The 20,155-nt window shown below is 39.8% G+C and overlaps 1 protein-coding gene across 5 annotated transcripts in view; it reads right to left on the bottom strand.

Moving 5' to 3' along the window:
• Positions 1-713: 713 nt before the first annotated feature.
• The window catches only part of LOC106569352 (arf-GAP with GTPase, ANK repeat and PH domain-containing protein 3), a 300,794-nt gene continuing 281,352 nt past the window's right edge, over positions 714-20,155 (bottom strand). For all 5 annotated transcript variants that reach the window (XM_045694203.1, XM_014140651.2, XM_014140649.2 and 2 more), the window contains exons 17-18: positions 4,521-4,776; positions 714-4,191 (exon numbers count right to left, since the gene is read on the bottom strand). In XM_045694203.1, the coding sequence (XP_045550159.1) occupies positions 3,955-4,191; positions 4,521-4,776 (493 nt within the window). In that variant the 3' untranslated portion in view covers positions 714-3,954. The remainder of the gene's footprint in view (positions 4,192-4,520; positions 4,777-20,155) is intronic.

Here is a 20,155-nt window from a genome sequence, read left to right as displayed (position 1 = left end):
TGACGGGACTGTTTGGAGTCGTTTGTTTTGTATACGTGTTTATTTTGTTTTTCCTTCTCCAAATAAAAAAAGATGAGTATACACTTTCCCGCTGCGTTTTGGTCCACTCCTTACGACAATCGTGACAGACTTTCACTTTTACTTGAGTCATTTTCTATTAAGGTATCTTTACTTTTACTCAAGTATGACCATTGGGTACTTTTTCAACCACTGGGTACACACAATACACACCAATGGGACATCCCCAGTGTCCCAACACTAATGCTCATTTGAAACACACCAACACAAGTGGGTTGTCTTCACTGTCTAACTTCAATGGATCTGCCTGATTGAGGCTGGCTAATGATCCTATATCCATGACTTATATACTGTAAAATAATACTTTTAAATGTATTAAACCTGGATATTGAGACAGAATGTCATATATTGGCACATCACAGTATATCACACAGACAGTTAGATAGGAAGTGCCGTTAAGAAAATGGAGGACTTGGGTAAGACGGGAGTTTTCAATGTTGCCTTGGGAGTGGCACCATGTTTTAAGAGTGGTTACAATGTAAGCTTGTGCCTCACATGTTGCTAGTACATACATACATACATACATACATACATACATACATACATACATACATACATACATACATACATACATACATACATACATACATACATACATACAAGTCATTTAAAGAAGATGCAACGAGAGAGACACGTTTCATCTTTCTTGTTATTTCCCAAATCCAGGAAAGGCTACATTGTTTTATTGGAGTGTTTGAATAGTTCAACAGTCAGCCAAGCGTCCAAGCACGCTGCAGGTAACTCTTTAGCTTTAACCTTTGTTTCACGTTCTAAACGTAAACAGAGAAGAAAAAAAATCACGGGAAAATTAAACAAAAAAACAACCAATATTTACATACTGCATTATAAATATGTCAAATGTACATCATTATACACAGAGTACCTCAAATGGTCAGATAATGTAGATACATTGAGACCAAAGTACCTAAAAATATGCTTAAAAACAAAGGAAAAATTTAACAAGATATAAAAATAGGGTTGACAAGTCAAAAGAGTGACCGGGAAACTCAAATCGTTTCAATTGTTTGTCTGGAAGCTTGTCTGGTCATAAAGGATCTTGGGCCCATATCTACAGTACATCCTGGGTGTGTCCAAAATGGTAATTAACCTTCCTTATAGAGCACTTCTTTTGACCAGGTCACACATTGAGCTCTGATCAAAAATAGTGCACTATTTAGTGAATAGGGTGCCATGTCAGAACAGCATGTCTTTGGGGGAAAACACTTTGCTTAAAATGAATAATGGTTATAGTCAGGCAACATTAAGAGCAGTGGGGAAGGGAAATATTACAAGGGGGGAAAAGGTACTATGGCATCAGGTAAGTATATACCGTAAACTCCTATAAGAAATAATCTACTATCATATATCAGTCATACTTGGAAATGTACTCAAGAATGAATTTAATTTAGTTGGTGCCATGGTGGTTTATACACATACTGTACACCTAAGGAAAAAACCAACTTGTCAATGTACTGTTATAACTTAAGGCTGTCTACAAGCTCTGTTGACCATCAGTCTAAATGTAATTTGGTTGAATCTGAGAGCCAGTTCAGGACAACAGGGATGAAAGTGTATCCTGTATTTTACAGGTTATTCCTGATTGAACACATCTTGATTTTTTTATTTATTTAACCTTTATTTAACTAGGCAAGTCAGTTAAGAACAAATTCTTATTTACAATGATGGCCTACCCCATCCACACCCGGACGATGCTGGGCCAATTGTGCGCCGCCCTATGGGACTCCCAATCACGGTCAGATGTGATACAGCCTGGAATCGAACCAGGGACTGTAGTGACGCATCGTGCACTGAGATGCAGTGCCTTAGACCACTGCGCTACTCGGGAGCCCCATTGATATTCTGTGAGCTTCAATAAACTACAAATACAGAGGAAATACACCGAGCCAAGCTGGTTTAAATGATGTAATTCCAACCAGTTTACAACCAGATTGTAATATGGTTAAACTGATATAATTCCAACCAGTTATGCCCGCTGGGAATCAACAAAACCATGTAGATAAAGTACCAGGGTTAATATGAAGAGCCTTTGCCCTTTAAGCATAAACACTGCCACAGTAAAACTAAAGACCAGAAAACAGGGTTTTAATTTCAAGCATTAAAACAGCGGAAGAGTGAGGAGAAAAACATGTCTCTATCGACTTTATGCCAATATCACTTGAATATTCCTATGGTCAAAGCCCTTCCGCCTTTATCTTGTCTTGTCCCAATACTGATATATACATAGGATATTATCATGAAGAATTACCATAGTGTCTCAAGTCATCGCAGCTTTACTCTTCATCCCTTCTTGACCCGTTCAGTCGCCATCTCAACAGTTTGACACTTGAATGTACTTGGTTAGGTCCATTGAGTAAGGATGGTTGTTTAGTCACGTCAGTTGGAGAGGAAGTTAATCCACAATGTTTCAGGATAAATCTTATAGGAGGAAGAGCTACTTTAGGTCTGTACACTTGAAAACATATTTAAGTCAAACAACTATAAATGTTAACCTTTTCTCCCAATGGTGTCCTTACACAGATTTACTCAGTCGCTTGCTCTCTCTCTTTCACTCACACACTCATACATAAGCACACGCACGCACACACGCACCACATAGTTCACAGCCACAACAGAAGAAATAGTATCATGAGTGCCAATATACAGGGCCTTCGGCCACAGGAGGTGAACAGATATTCCATTACGCCTGTAGTAGTTCGAAAATTGGGTTAGGATATGTGATGTGTCAAGTAATTATCAACACTCTTCAACCCATTCAGAAATTACTCCAACAAAGATGTCTTAATGATACAATTTCCTTCCTTCAATCATACCTGTGAAAGATTTCTGATTGAAAAGGAATCTTTACAGAAAAAACATTCGGTCCCGTGCTCATAAAACAAACCCATAATTTCCCTTATAATAATGGATGATTTGCAAGAGCAACAAATGAATCAATTTACTATCTCCCAAAATTCTCCCATTGTGCAATCATTTCTTAAATCTCAAATTATGGTTTAAACCTTTTGCCCCTAAGTAAAATATTTCAATCATTTTCAACCTTCCATCTAGACATGCTTTTGTACATGAATGGCATGTCAAGAGTTTGATAACTTAATAGTACCAATAATAACTGGGTCAAATAGAGCCTTAATAATTGTGATATTGGTGGGACATGGATTATGGAGGACCTTACGTGTCGTAAACTCTATTACATTATCGATAGTAATAGTTTCTTTCCTGTATGACTATGCATGGTATCACTTACCATGCGCTGTGCATCCAACATAGAAGTTCCTTTAGAGTATCTAATGCAAAATGTTACGAAGGTGTTTATCTTTCTCCATGTAGGCATGGAAGCATGAATGGATGGAATTAGTCATTTCATATAACAGTAGAATAAAAACCCAGTCTGGCTCCAACAGATGAAGACCTGAGAGGAAATGTTTTAGTACAGAGTGGGGAGAGGAGGGGGGAATGCCAAAAACACGAAGAAATCTTGAGCCATTCATTTGGTTGATGCTTAATAACAATAACAAGCTTTAAAGCTGATCATGATCGTTTCTGACAGAGATGCATCTCTGTGGTGATGATATGAGAAAAACAACAAAACAAATACAATATACAATGTCCACCAGGTAAGCACCTCTCTCAGTGTCGTGGAATATCTCTATCCTGTCCGTTGCGCCAACAAACAAATAACTCCACTGTCAGTTACTCAGTCTAGGTTATACAATATGAAGGAGAGTAAGAGGAGAATGAGGACTGTGCACTGGGAAAGTAGTACGATCACTAGTCTATGGGGACACAGTATGTGTATGTTCAGAGGCCTTGGTGATCCGTGAGTCCGGTCCGCTCCGGTCAGATCCACTCCTGGTTCTACATGATACTGACACTGCGGTTGAGTTCACCGAGGGCGTTGTTATTGTTGACGTTAGGGTTAGGGTTAACATCAGGGTTTCTGCGGCTCATGTTGGGTGTGGTCAGGCTGCTGACGGGGTCATTGGGGCAGCCGTGCTGGAGCAGGATGTCAGAACACTCCTGGCTTCCTGCCCGCCGGGCGCAGGACAGCGGCGTCTGGCCGCGCGCGTCCCGACTCTTCACATCCACACCATACTGAGGGAACAGAGGAGAAGTGTGAGGAGGAGGAGGAGGAGAAGTGGACTGGACAGAGAGAGGTGTAGTTGACATTGTGTTCTAGCTAGTTCAGTATATTGTTTGATTCTCACAAAGTACTCCATTTTCATCCACAGCCAAGAGTTTTTCCTGGTCATGTCACATGCTCAGAACACACTCCTGGCCCTGACCATAAAATTTTCCCTATCTATTTAACTCTTTAACCATCTTATCTTATTTAGAATCATTCAACCTTTATTCAACCAAGAAGATCATTCATCATTAATCAAGGTTGAAAACAATCCTCTCTCGAAGCCCAACCTACTCACCCAGATGAGAAGCTGGGTGATGACCACATTGGCCATGGCGCAGGACAGGTGCAGGGCAGTGCGTCCGTCCCCGTCCCCGTACGTCTCGTTGACCTCCTCCTTGGTGCCGTGGGCCAGCAGCAGCACCACCAGCCTCAGGTCGTCCTCCACCACAGCCCGAAGCAGCTGCTGCCCCAGGGGCACGTCCGACTGGGGGACATCCATAAGGAACAGCTTCTGTTCATACTTTGCCCGGATCCAACGCTCCCTCTCCTCCCTGGGGTAGGACACAGAGAGATGACATCGAGGGTTAAAGAGGGTCAGTGAGGTTACAGAGGATCGAAAAACAAGGTACAATAATACAAATGTGTCCAGAACTCTCTATTGAGGCTTACATCAAATTAAAGTGTTTTTTTTGTTTTTGTTTTTTATGAAAGTACAGACTCCGTCTTCAAAGTGGTATATCATACACTGTAGTTGGAGGAAAGTTATGCTGCTTTAAAAGTTGATAAACTTGTTATCCCACTTAAGAGACAAGTAGGAGCAAATGCCCTTTGAAAGTTTTGATGAGATTTTCACACTTCCTAGAGAGCTCTTCTTTGTTTAAGCCCATTCAGCATCGTTCACACCCTCTTGAACTTCAGCCTCACCTACCCACACATGTAAACGCATGTGAGTCGGCATGGCATTGTCCTCCAGAAAGCAGTCTCTCTACTTAAACCCAGCTAAATTCAGGGCAACAATATTTTTGAGAGCTGTAGCAACACTTTTGCAGTGCATATTTCCAAAAATGTGCGGTAGCAAAGATGATCTATATTCTGACTAGGGAAGCCTACATTCTGTTATAGACAGAATTCTGTGACGTGACAAACCAATCAGGACTCATCTTTCGGCATGTCCAACCACTCCATTATCTCAGCCAATCATGACTAGCCAGGAAGGATCCTTTCTTTCTCCCTGTATAGCTCAGTACTCTCTCCTTGACTAAACTAGGCTCATCAATTCACATTGTTATTCCTACTTACAGATGCCATACGAGTATGTAATTAAGGCACATGAATGTTCACATGTTCAAGAAGGCATTTCTGATTGAAAAAAATATAATAATTCAAAATGGGATTTTCAATTAAATAACTAGATGTTTGTAATATAAAGCTATGATAATCCTTCATAAAAGGACCTTCTTTGATCGTGTGGGTTGGGGTCGAAGGATATGCTGGCAGGCTTTAGAGCAACTGCATTTCGCAGCACTCATAGAGCCTAGACCACATCCGGCCACTGCAGTGTGATGTCTTAAGATCAATCCTAACCCTCACTCCATTGTCTCAAGCATGTATTTTCTCTAATATGAAGCCTAGTGTAGCCTCTGAGTGTCAGGACACTGACGATGAAAGGGCTCAGTGGAGGGGTCAGATGCTGAAACTGTATCCCACCTCCACTGATAATCGTCTGCAGCAGGAGGGTTACAGTCTAGCCAGCTATCTAAAGGTTACACATTGTGAACAGCATGTCTGCTGTGGACAATACAGGACAGGAGGAGAGGGGGACATGTTTTTATCAGCGCTGTCAGCCGTCAGTCTGAACTGGATAACTGGTGGAACCCCCACAAAGGAGGCAACCAGCGCCTGGGCCCTGGCCTCCCCTGGGGTGCCCGGGATGGGAGGCCGATCGATGGGCCTGAATGGCAGTCAGAGAGGGGGACTGGAGCTGGGGTTGGGGCTCCTTCAGTTATAGAGCCAGAGAATGGAGAAGAGAAGAGGAGGGCTACATCTCCCTCCATTCACTGCCAGTCAGACTTCTATCTCTTTATCACTCTACATCTTCAATCTCAACCCCCCCCAGTTCCCTTTTCTCCCTCCCACACACAAACCGTCAAATCATCCCAAAAATTAAAATCAATACAGTGAATAGCTGGGCATGCTCAGTGTGGCTCTGACCCTGCGACCCCGTCGGGCAGAGTGATAAGGGAAGTAGAAAGGGGCTGTTGTTTGGGCGTCTGGGTGAGTGACAGAGAGAAGAGGCTCACACTGATAGGGGCAAACGACTCTGTCGCTGGTTGGAGTGACAAGGATCCCCCAGGACACTGACTGTCTGCTAACCAGTCTGTATGGACACTAACGCCACATCACTCAGCACAAAGTCAGTCAGTAGGCCTAGCTAGCAGTCTAATTCACCTCAATCACAAATAGCTTGTGGCAATGCACCGTGATAGAATGACGCCATCTGTCAGAAGACAATGTTTAGTAGCTAAATTGTAATTATTTCACCACTATGGCCTATTTTTTGCCTTACCTCCCTAATCTTACTACATTTGCACACACTGTATATAGACTTTTCTATTGTGTTATTGACTGTACGATTGTTTATTCCATGTGTAACTCTGTGTTGTGGTTTGTGTCGTAATGCTTTGCTCTATGTTGGCCAGGTCGCAGTTGTAAATGAAAACTTGTTCTCAACTGGCCTACCTGGTTAAATAAAGGTTAAATAAAAATAAAAAAGTTGTAAAAAATCTGCCAGCACTTCATTTCAGCAGTTTCAGCCTTAACTACAGGGGCGAATTAGCCTCTACTGACGGGCCTGGCCCACCATACAGCTGCCTTTGTCAGCATCCGCAAAGAATTTGATGAACTGCTAAAGTCACTCAGCCTGGCAGATAAAAGAGTCACCCTGAACTCTCTCACTGTCCTTTACTCATTAAAGGATTGCTAATTGCACTGACAGAACAGAAATTGTTTTATGTTGAGTGCAGGGTCCATTAACACTTCACTTAAAGCCTGCATACATGCTTAGGCTATAACACGTTATAAAGCCTTATACCTCAACGGTTTAAGTTGAGGTATAAGTGCTACAGGAATAGCACTAAACTTGCCTTATGACTTCCTATAGTGAACATTCAAAAACGAAAAAAGAACATTTTCTTAAGGATGGGGGTGCTATGAAAGCAACAATGTAACCCTAATGGCAGGAGATTGGAGCGATGTAAGCCCTCCATCAAACCCTAGTCATTATATATGGACAAGGCTGTTAGAAGATCAATGGGAACACAGAACCAGTGGATTGCTCTGGGTGGGAGGCTGACAGCCCATCCCACCCCCCTGGTTTCCACTCTCCACCACAGGAACCAAGGCCGAAGATCAAGTATGTGTGAAAACTTCATGAATATCTGATCGATTTTGGGTAATTGTCTGAACAAATATACTACCAGATTTTGTTTGGGTAAATTAGGAATTTGTGATGAAGTCAAACAGAGTGGTTGGTCAAAGTTTTCTTCTGAGAGCTAACCCACTGAATGAATGCCAGATCGGGGGAGGAGAACACAGTGAATTGACATGAGCTAAATGAGGCAGAAAGTTAGCGCCAGGACGTGAAACAAAAAGGCTGAGAACCATTAACAAGACGTCAACGTATTCACAAAGCAATCTCAAAGTAGAAGGGCTGATCTGGAATCAGGTCCTCCCCTGCAGAATCGTGTTCATTATGATCTAAAAGGCAAAACTGATCCTGTGAATACAGGCCTTGAAGCCACAAAATCAGCCTAACATATTTCCAAAAAGACCTCAATCCCAGTACTTCAGGTCCAAATGCAACCACACTAGTACTTTAAAGAGTTCTGTTCAAGAAAATGGAAAGCACCCAGCCAGGCCAGTGGTGGGGACTCAAATTCCTTAGCTGCTACACCACTTGAAAGGTAGAGTATGAAAGGAATTTAAATGGTAATCCCGCCTCCGTCTTTTGTTTGAAATAGAACAACAATCCAAACAGAGGTAGGGTTTAGTCAGTCAGGGGGAAAGCCGAGACCCTTGAAAAGGACACTTCCTCTCCGCAGGAGGAAGAAAAATAAAATCAGCAGATTTAGCATGTCAAAGAGGGAGGAGAAAATAGAGGGAGAAAGAGAGGAGATCGAGAGTGAACTTTCTCAGCAGGGCATGATATTCAGGAAATCAAGCCGATGGTTACCTTTGACACACACACACACACACACACACACACACACACACACACACACACACACACACACACACACACACACACACACACACACACACACACACACACACACACACACACACACACACACACACACACACACACACACACACACACACTGCTTTCCCCACCTTTGCGCAAATACAGTACTCGCACCAAATTCCTCTGTTGCTTAGGGGACAGAGGAGACTTGTAGAAAAGAGATTGAGAGCAAAGACCTCAATGAAAACCTCTGATTTTGTCTCTATAAATGATAAAGCATTAGTGCTTGGTGCAGCATTCATTTCCTCAGTCATTAAGTGTTATATCTATGTGCAGTGATGATCATTTATTTACCTTATAGCTGACCTTTGTTTCATAAGTTTAGTCTAAAGTCACAGAGGGTATCTCAGAAGACCAAAGGAAACGGTAAAATAGGATGTTAGATTCTGCTTGTTAGTTCCTGAGCTGAGCAAAGGATTCTGACCTTCACATAATTAAGTGGCAAATGGTGGAATGATTCTCCTCAACCCAGCCCACGGAGTCAACAACACATGACTGGATCCACATAAAGGGAACAAACAAGGATAATTAGTCAAGCTCCAAAGACAAAGCCAAATAGGGATTTATTGGGGGAAAGAGACTGAGGCAGATGGGGTGGGACCATGGTAGCATTGAGTAAAGTGTCAGTGAATAGGCAAGACCAGAGAATGACCAATCCAGGCCTCCTCTAATAAAGGTACCGTGGATTGGTCCACACATTAAGGGCGGAATCAGGATGCCCCCCCCCTCCTAAACAATCAGGGTAACTCCCCCCACACCCCTCCTCCCTGCTCCTCAACTTTCACATCAAATAGATGCACAGAGAGAGGAGTGGTGGAGGGGGGGACTAGGCAATCTAAACACCTCTCACAGAGGGAGGGGGCGGCCTGTATAGGAGCGATTCCCATGCAACAGCCGGCAGTTTCACTAACACATATTGAGAGAGAGAGCGAGAGAGAGGAATGCTATTAGGCCCTAAAGAAAGAGTACACAGAGCAGAATACCTGACCACTGTGACCCAAAATTAAGGAAAGCTTTAACTATGAACAGACTCAGTGAACATAGCCTTGCTATTGAGAGAGGCCACTGTAGGCAGACCTGGCTCTTGAGAGAAGATAAGCTATGTGCACACTGCCCATAAAATTAGGTGGAAACTGAGCTGCACTTCATAACCTTCTGCCAAATGTACGACCATATTAGAGACACATATTTTCCTCAGATTACATAGACCCACAAAGAATTCGAAAACATGTCCAAATTTGATAAACTCCCATATCTATTAGGTGAAATAGCACAGTGTGCAATCACAGTAGCAATATTTGTGACCTGTTGCCACAAGAAAAGGGCAACCAGTGAACAACAAACACCATTGTAAATACATACTATATTATCTGTCGATTTATTTTCCCTTTCATACTTTAACTTTTTTCTTTTACTTCAAAAGTTTGGATTTGAAATCAAACAATGACTGAGGTTAAAGTGCAGACTGTCAGCTTTAATTTGAGTGTGTTTTCATCCATACAGGTTGAATCGTGTAGAATTTACAGCAGTTTTGTACATAGTCCCCCCATTTTAGGGGAGCAATGTTATTGGGATAAATTCCCTCATATGTCTATTAAAAGTAGTAAACAGTTTACTATTTGGTCCAATATTCCTAGCACGCAATGATTACATCAAGCTTGTGACTCTACAAACTTGTTGGATGCACTTGCTATTTGTTTTAGTTCAGATCATTTTGTTCCTAATAGAAATGAATGGTAAATATTTTATTTTATTGTACCATAGGCAAGTCAGTTAAGAACAAATTCTTATTTACAATGACGGCCTAGGAAAAGTGGGTTAACTGCCTAGTTCAGGGACAGAAAGACAGATTTTTACCTTGTCAGCTCTGGGATTTGATCTAGCGGTTACTGGCCCAACGCTCTAACCACTAGGCTCCCTGCCGCCCCTAATGCATTTACATTTTAGTCATTTAGCAGACGCTCTTATCCAGAGTGATTTACAGTAATGAGTGCATACATTTTTCGTACTTTATAATGGTCCCCCGTGGGGAATCGAACCCACAACCCTGGCATTGCAAGCGCCATACTCTACCAACCGCCACACAGACCATAGTGTCATTTTAGAGTCACTTTTATTGTAAATAAGAATATAATACGTTTCTAAACATTTCTACATGATTGTGGATGCCATGATTACGGATAATCCTTAATGAATAGTGAATAATGACGAGTGAGAAAGTTACAGACTCACAAATATCACGCTAACCTCCCGTTATTGTAATGGTGAGAGGTTAGCATGTCTTGGGGGTATGCTAACCTCCCGTTATTGTAATGGTGAGAGGTTAGCATGTCTTGGGGGTATGATATTTGTGTGTCTGTAACTTTCTCACTCATCATTATTATTATTATTATTCACAATTTATTCGGGATTATCTGTAATAATGGTAGCATCCACATTAATGTAGAAGTGTTTAGAAACATATTCTATTCTTATTTACAATAAAAGTGACTACAAAATGACACAATACATTACTTACCATTCATTTCTATTGCGAACAACAATCTGAAACACAACCAAAACAAACAGCAAATGCATTCAACAAATTTGTAGCGGCACAAGCTTGATTTAGTCATTGCGTGCTACAAATATGGGACCAAATATGTAACTTTTAACTACTTCAATAAACATAATATCTGCGTTTAGATTTTTTCCTGTCATTTGTGGAACAATCTGCAGAGTTCAGTGCAGTTAGATGTGCTGGTGCCACTCAGGCTGTTTAAATGATTGATTGAGGACCTCTATGTAGTTGAATGTGATTGTTTTTTTAAATATGTTTAAGTTGTTATTGTGTGCTGAATTATATTGTTTTATACGCATATTTTATTATTCTGTTTTTATTGTAATGTATACAGGGCTTTCTTGTAAAATTGATTTTTGATCTCAATGTGACTCAATGTTTAAATAAAGGTTAAATAAAAAAAAAAATAAGTGAATTTGTCCCAATACTTTTGCTCCCCTAAACTTTTTTGATTTCAAATCCACATTTTTGGAGTATAGAGCCAAAAGCAGAAAGAAATGCCTCACTGTCCCAATAACTACAGAGGGCATTGTATTTGCACATTGCTACAACACTGTCTGTACACAGTAAAAACTGGAGAATGTTTTTTCCGGAGTTAAAATTACTTTCCTCTCAAGTAGTCAAATTAAATCATTTTAGAGTGTAATTATTACCAGCGGCCGCTATAGTGGGAGCAAAAATACAGATTCAATTCTATTGGAGTAAAACAGCATGACCACAATCACTAATGTTGGTTAAATTTAGATTTTGCCGCCATTGTCCATTTGCAAGTGTCTCGCGAATGGAAAGAGTAGACAGATCGAGAGCGAGGATCCGCCGAACATCAGAAGTCATTCACAGAACCACAGAATTTCTTCATTTCTATACTTAATTAGAATTCCAGGTAAGTTGACTGCTTTGGTTAACTTTGTGTCCAAATTAAAACTGTTGAGCAACATTACAGCTAGCTAGCATTGTAGTGTAGGCTTACTGTTACTGCACGACTTGCATAGTCAGATGCTAATGTGAGCATCTAGCTAGAGCTAATTAGCTAGCTGGCTACAGTAACATTAAGTTATACCACTTTTAGTGGTTCATGGACAGTATGTACGCCCAATGGATCGGTGCATCACCTGTTTTAAATTTTCAACAGAGCGGTATTAGCTATTATTAGTAGCTAGCGGACTTTACTGACTACTGCCAGCAGGTTAGTCAGTGCAACATGTGTTTTACTCTGAAAAGCGAGCTGTTAGCAGACAGTTAGCGGCAGTTGGTCTGTGCTACATGTGTGTTTCACTCAAGTTTAGAGCTATTAGACAGTTTTTAGCTGCAGTTTGGTCGGTGCGACACGTGCATTTTACTCTGAACAGAGCTGATGGACAGTTTTAGAGCAGTTTGGGCGGTGCAACACGTGCGTTTTACTCTGAACTTTAGAGCTAGACAATTTGTAGCTGCTGTTTGGTCGGTAAGACACGTGAGTTTTACTCTGAAAAGAGAGCTGTTAGTAGACAGTATTTAGCGACAGGCAGGTCGATGCAACACGTGTGTTTTACTCTAAATAGAGCACTGCTCTCTTGTAATTTGTGCAAATTTGTGTTAATGCAATTTAAATGTACTTTTTCTTCTTGTCATCAAGGATGCAGGCTGTACGCGTGAAGTACAGGGATTGTCAAAAGTACATTTGCTATGAGGGGCAACTGACCTTCAAATCCCTTTTGGATTGTGGTGAGTGAAAAGTTTCAAATTTAACACATTATCCTATGGAACAACATACTTATACTGACACACTTTAAATATACTTACCTTATATTTACTGTCAAATTGATTGCCGATTTCCTTGCTGATAATGAATACAAAGCAAACTTGCGCCTCCCCAAATCACAGATCAGTCAAAGATTGGTTTATGTTTTGGGAGTTGTCTTATTATGCTCATCTGTAGCTGTGCTCATTGTCTTTGCAGGTCATTAATGGTTTTAAAGAATAAGTGATACTAACATTTGTATGCCGCTACAATCTCAGTGTTGATAGCTATCTGTGGTGTATTGCTATAATACTCAGACTGCTGTTATAATAATACAGTACGTGGCAGTAGTCGACAGGCTATAGACTGTATATAATTGGAATTGACGTGGAAAGGAGCACTAAGTCAGTTTTAGTGTTATGATGTTGACGTAAAGATGACCTCTTGATTTCTGTCTTCTGTTCTGGTTTTTCTCTAAAAATACACAACATATTTCATCAATAAGGCTGTGCAATCTTATTTTGTCTTCACAGTTGCCAATAAATTTGACGTTCCAAACTTGGACTTAAAAGTCTATGATGAATCGAAGGCTGAAGTTGATGAGGTGTTTGAGTTTCTTCTAAAGAAACAAGACCTTGGTGTGCTGGAGATTCGTTTACCCCAAGACCCAAATCCTGATGGTGAGTTGCTTATTAGCTTAGAGCTTCACATTCATCCATACAGTCCTGGCTAGCCTAACACATGTTCTGAATATGTGAGACAAGCAGATATATCTGCTGATTTCTTTTCTCATTTTGATATTTTAAAATGATCTTTGTTTCTGTGCTCACCTCTCCCACCCCTTTAAGAACAGTAGTGGGCCTAGTCAATTCAAAATGTTACATTTTTGCATTCCGCTTGTCATTAACAAAAGTCCTCTAATCATAATAATGGATGTTTCCACCTAAATTGTGTTATAATTACAGTGTTAATCACACCAGTTAAATGTTAACATGATTGCTAGATTCGTTGAGCTCCTCTGCAAGCAGCTCCTTATCAAAATACAGTGGAGACAATGAGGGGGACTCCGATGACACCATTATATTGCAGCAGAGTCCTGCTACAAGAAAGACAGGTGAGGATAATCGTCTATCTCATGAAAGTACTGAAAATGTACAGATTAAACAAATGCCAAACTTGAAGATTGAGTGATAAATTACATCAATGAAAGTTGTGAAAGGGTGATCATGGTGTGTTTTATTATACTTGCTATTTCATTGCTGTTTTAAAAGTGTTAGTGTGTTCCTTTTTTAAATTACTCCGACTTAGATGATTGAAGACATTCTGAAGAACAAACCTGGAGGAGAGAGGATCGTGAATGAGTATGCTCGGACAAAAAGCCTAACAGATAGCAGAAGATGCGATATGGTCAAGATATTGGTTGCACAAATGACAAGTGAACATGGGTATACGTCATATGCTCATTACATACCTTACCACCTAACAACATTTTTAGCAGAAGTTGTGATTTGCACATCAATACTTTTGTTTGGAACTCAAACAGTAAAGTGTGTGTGTCTAGGACAAGTCCTTCAAGGCGTGTTAAAGAGGACTACGCAAAGGGCATCATTGCCTTGTTCCCATACCTGGCCGATCCTAGGAGCAAGTTTGGTTATGTAAGTACATTAAAACCAAAGTCCAACCTTTTTAACTCTCTGGGACTCTTACACCTTGAATTTATTTCAGAATGTCAATATTTAAATTGTTGTTTTACTGTTTGGTGATGTTTTTAGTTAAACTAAAGATCTGTTAACATGTCTATATGCCCACCATCTCTGCCGTCTCTCCTAAGCTCAACTCTGGTGGTATAAAAGCCCAGTTAAGTTCTGCACTGTGAGGGTCAGACCTGTTGAATGAGAAAACCTTCATCTATGTTCATCTGTAGTTTTAAGGATAAAAATGAATATTAAGATATTTTAACCTGCTCACTCAAACTGAAATATACTTTACTTAAGGAGCATTATTACAATGCAGAAGGTGGGAGTGGATATCTAGCATGGAGACTGAAATGTGTTCAAAGGGAAGCATCAGAGGGACGACAGAAGACCATGAGTCAGTCACTGACGTGTAAGTGATTTTGATTGTAGTTAGTCTCCTTCATGACACATGACCAGAGAATAATTGTATGTAAACATCTGTATAAGCAAGTGTTTCTTTGTCTCTTACTCTTTAGTATTTCTTAGTATTAATTCTGTTTCTGAGTCAAATAAATCCTACTTTTTATCTGGTGACATAACTGCATGCATGGCCATCCTTGCAGAGTTTCTTATGACACAATACTGTATACTTGTCTAGAGCAGACAACCCCAGTAATCTGTCAAATTTTCACCATGTTACAGGTAGTTCAAAAGCTGGTAGAGGCCTCTTCAGAGAGAAAAACTGTCCAACAACAGAAAGCCTGTGTTGTGAGGCCATTGCACTGATGAAGCATACAGCTGATGAAGCAATTGTAAAGGAGAAGATGATGCAGACCTTCTACCTATCGCCAAAAGATGGTTCATGACCCAGTGAAATCCTCTGAAATATTCACAGCGTTTCCAAGATTCCAAGACATAGCAGGAATGGTATGTGGATCTTCGACTGCCTTGCCTTGAAACTGTCAGGACAATCGTTTTCTGTTCTACAACAGTCTGATTAGGACTGTGATATATTACATGACGATAGTGCCACACCATAATGTTTACTGTTCTGTCTTGACTTATTCCATCTTGTCTGCAGATTGAGCAAGATTTTAGTCTGATGTTTGGTGATGCAACCTCTGCAAAGTTCCTGGAGAAGTGGCCTACTCTCTATAAGCAGAAAGTCATTGACCAAAGCAGTGGCCTCACACAAACAGGCGACCTGCAAGACCTGGTTCAAAATGCTGAATCCACAACAGAAGTGGAAAATGGTATGCTGGAATAAAATGATTATACTAATGGAAGGGAGCATTATTTTTGAAAGCAAAATGGAATGATGTAACTTTCAGTGAAAATGTGTACTTTCAGGATGGGACAGTGACATGTCATCCATTTTGGTCCTTGTCCACCTTCTGCCACAGTCACCTCATGGCCGCAAGAGACCAGGAAAAATCTCAGCCAGACTCGCCAGTGACCACATTGTGAAGTTTATCTAGGTGAGGCTACAGTTGACTGTTCTGTCCCCATTCCTAATCCTAATAACTACTTTTAAGATTAGGGACAAATCATGGTAAGATCATGTGTAGCTGTAATTTACATTTTCCCAAACTGTTTGTGAACAGTGACTCATTTTAATAGCACACTAATGACGTTCTTGTGTCACAGACTGGGACCAGCATCCAGGGGTATCTGGAGAGAATCATGGAAAGCCTTCAACCCTATCTGCTTGCTGTGGGGACCCAGAGGAGTGTGATTCACCAGTACTTCATTGTGATTGACAAACATGCAATACCTTGTAAGTCACCAGACTCTCTTGCCTGTTTTGATGAGCTTTTCAAAGCTAATTTTGTCTTCGGTACCTCGTACAACCAGGATCTGGTAAATGCGTACAACTTCTTGCAAACCACAATTTATGAAATTGATGTTGATACCACTAAGGTTAATCTTAGGGTTGCAGACTTGAGGTCTCGGATGCTGCATTGAGTTACTCAAAGTTTTGAAGTTGCAAACGGTTAAAACGCAGCATAGGAAATAACCTTTTTCATTTCACACAGAAACCTTTTCATATCATTCATCTAAAATGTTGTGTTTTGCTTGCAAAAGCCCCCAGGGAAATGCTAATTCCTTAACAAAACACTTGAAGTTGGTCCACAGACTTTGTCCAGGAAAGACACTTCATCTTAAATGCGGTCAGGCTGGTTGTTCTCAAGTTTATGGCCCTTTTTCTGGGTTCAGAAAGCATCTTTATAAAGCACATGACCCTTGTTCTGATCATGGTGAAGGCCCCTCTACAGCTGAATATGTAGCAGTAAGTCATTTTGATGACTTGCCATCAACAAGTTCCCCTTCTTCCATGGAAGAGATAGTTGATGATATTCATAATCAAGCTAAAGAATCTGTGAAGAAGTGTCTGTCTATACAGGAGCCTATGAAACGTGACATTGAGAGTAAAATTGATCAGTGTTTTGAAAAAAATGAAAATCCTTTTGGTGTATTAAATTCTGAAAGTAAGAGAAGGCAGTATTTTACAGAAAAGTGGGGAAGGGTAGACCCAGTGAATACGTTCTTGGTACTAGATTTGATACACGATGCAGTCGGACTACTGGAGGCTATGATCAAATTGTTGTTACTGATACATTTGTTTACATCCCAATTTTGAAAACATTACAGTTTATTTACAAACACCCTAATATAAAGGAGATGATGCAGACTGATTCCAGTTCAAGAAAACTTTACGATTTATTTATTTTACATTTATTTAACTAGGCAAGTCAGTTAAGAACAAATTCTTATTTTCAATGACGGCCTAGGAACAGTGGGTTAACTGCCTTGTTCAGGGGCAGAACGACAGATTTTTACCTTGTCAGCTCGGGGATTCGATCTTGCAACCTTTTGGTTACTAGTCCAACGCTCTACAAATAATTTGTCTTGATGAGCATTTTAATGCAGATAGAGTTGGGTGTACAACAGAGGGATCTTACGTAGTTGATGTTAAAGAACTTTTCTGTCACAAAGTATTTGATATACAGATGTCTTACAGTTGTGATGATTCAAGTTTGTTTATTGTCCCATACTGTTCCCTGTGATTCTAAAAACTGCACAGTAAGCTCTTTAAAACCATGATGTATTGTATTGCAATATTGGCTTTTTTTATTTACTTTTAATAAAGCGGGGACAGATGCCTAAATGTCATTTTACAGAGGCCACAATTTTATTTTATCATCAGTGTTTTTGATATGTGAGATGCCAGTTTCACAAAATCCTCCATGTCATTGTTAGATTAGCTTTTTTATGTACATGTATTAAAGTGAATAGAGGCCAACATTTCATTTCTGTCCACAATTTTATTTTATTATCATCAGTATTTTGATGTATGTATTGCAAATGCCTTACATTTGAGAATAAACTGCTTCATTAAATACTGACTTCTGATTTATTGACGTTAAGTTTAGTTGTACAAATGCCACTCTTGACTGATAATATTAAATTATATATTGAGTGAATTGGCAGAGTTTTCATTTTAAGCAAAATAGAGTAAATTACAGTTTGTAGAGTTATATAAAGACTGAATAGAGTAGAAATAACTCAAAAAAATTTACTCTGCAATAAGAGTAATTTTCACTCTTTTTAGACTTGGACCAAACACTATCTTTGAGTAAAAATTTATTAAATTTGAGTAAGAAATTACACTTTCCACAGATAATATTCAATTCTATATTGAGTGAATTGGCAGTACAGTTGTTTACATGTTAAGCTAAATAGAGTAAATTACAGTTTGTAGAGTTAAATATAAACACTGAATAGAGTAGAAATAACTCTGAAAATTGAACTCTGCAACAAGAGTAATTTTTACTCTATTTAGACTGGGACCAAATGTTATCTTTTGTAGAGTATAATTGTATTCAATTTCATAGCGTGTACATAGCCATAACATAACATTTGAAATGTCTCTATTCTTTTGAAAAATTTGGGAGTGTAATGTTTACTGTTAATGTTTGATTGTTTATTATCTATTCCACTTACTTTGACAATTTAAACATGTTTCCCATGCCAATAAAGAAAGCCCTTTGAATTGAATGGAGAGAGAAAGATAGAGAAAGCTGGGAGAAGGGGACAGAAAGTGAGGAAAATAAAAGCGAGAAAAAACAAAATCACCCACAACAGACAGAAAGCAGGGCCCCAGAGCTTCAAAGGTTGCTAGGGGTGAAAAATGAGAGAACAACCCAGTAAATGTCAACAGTAAAACTCCTAAATAAGACTCCCTAGAGTCAACAACAGGGGTACAGCTTAGATGTTATCCTCAATCAGTGCTTGACATCATTTGACTTCTTTTGAAACTATCTCAAGGGCATCAGACTGCTAAACAGCCATCACTAGCACATCAGAGGCGGCTGCCTATAGACATAGATTAGAAATCACTGACCACTTTTAGAAATGGATCACTAGTCACTTTAATAATGTTTCCGTATCTATCATTACTCATCTCATATGTATAAACTGGACTCCACACTATTCTATGGTATCTTAGTCACTATTAAATTGTGTTTACATATTGCATCACCCATCTCATACAGTATGTATTTAATGTATTGCATTGTATACACCACTGACTGTTAAACAGCCACCTCCAGCACATCAGAAGCTGCTGCCTATAGACATAGATTAAAAATCATTGGCCACTTTAAGGAAATGAAACACTAGCCACTTTAATAATGTCTCCATAACTTGCATTACTCATCTCATATGTATAAACTGTACTCTATACTATTTTATGGTATCGAAGTCACTTTAGTTGTGTGTAAATATTGCATCACCCATCTCATATGTATATACTGTATTCTATACTATGCCAGTGTATCTTAGTCCAATGCCGCTCTGACATATATGTATATTCTTAATCCATTCCTTACGATTTACGTGTATTTTGGGTATATGTTTTGAAACTGTTAGATATTACTTGTTAGATATTACTGCACTGTCGGAGCTAGAAGCACAAGCATTTCGCTACACTCATAATAACATCTGCTAAACACGTGTATGTGACCAATAACATTTGATTTGATTTGACTTGGGCAGGAGCTCACTGGAGCGGAGTACCAGCACTTCAAATTTTCTACTGCTTGAGTTCCTATTCCTCTTATAGAACATTAGCTCAAAAGTATTGCTCCTGAATCTAAATATAAACAGTAGCGGCACCGAAATGAGTACTGGCACCTATTTCAGTCTAAGTCAAACACTGTTCTCAACTAAGAATAACAACTACATAAGAACCATGATCTAGAATCTAACTCTGTAGGATAAAACCCATACTTCTTCACTCATGCATATATAATGTTGGCTCAGAGATGATGGTTCTATAGTATGGTTCTAGAATGAAACTGCTGTTTTGTTGGGGTTGAGCATTCTGGTTGAGTGGTTTGGCCAGTCGTTCTTTTGAGAGGCCAGTAGAGGAGCATCTGTTAGCCCTGGGCTAGCGGCAGGCAGGGCAGGATGAGTTGAATATATTGTGACATTAATGAGGTTGACACCGTCCCTATGATGGAGTGGCTGTGTTTTTGTGCCAGCGAAGACTAACACCCTTAAACGCTCTCGCTGTTAACCCCTACTGCCCCTGTCCTCTCCAACAAAACTCTGGGACAATGACACGTACACCACACATGCACCCATTCACTTACATAAAACACCATTG

The sequence above is a fragment of the Salmo salar genome, chromosome ssa14 (genome assembly GCF_905237065.1).
Source record: "Salmo salar chromosome ssa14, Ssal_v3.1, whole genome shotgun sequence".
Classification (NCBI taxonomy): domain Eukaryota; kingdom Metazoa; phylum Chordata; class Actinopteri; order Salmoniformes; family Salmonidae; genus Salmo; species Salmo salar.
Note: the sequence above shows the minus strand (reverse complement) of the source record. Positions and strands in the feature narration are given on the sequence as shown.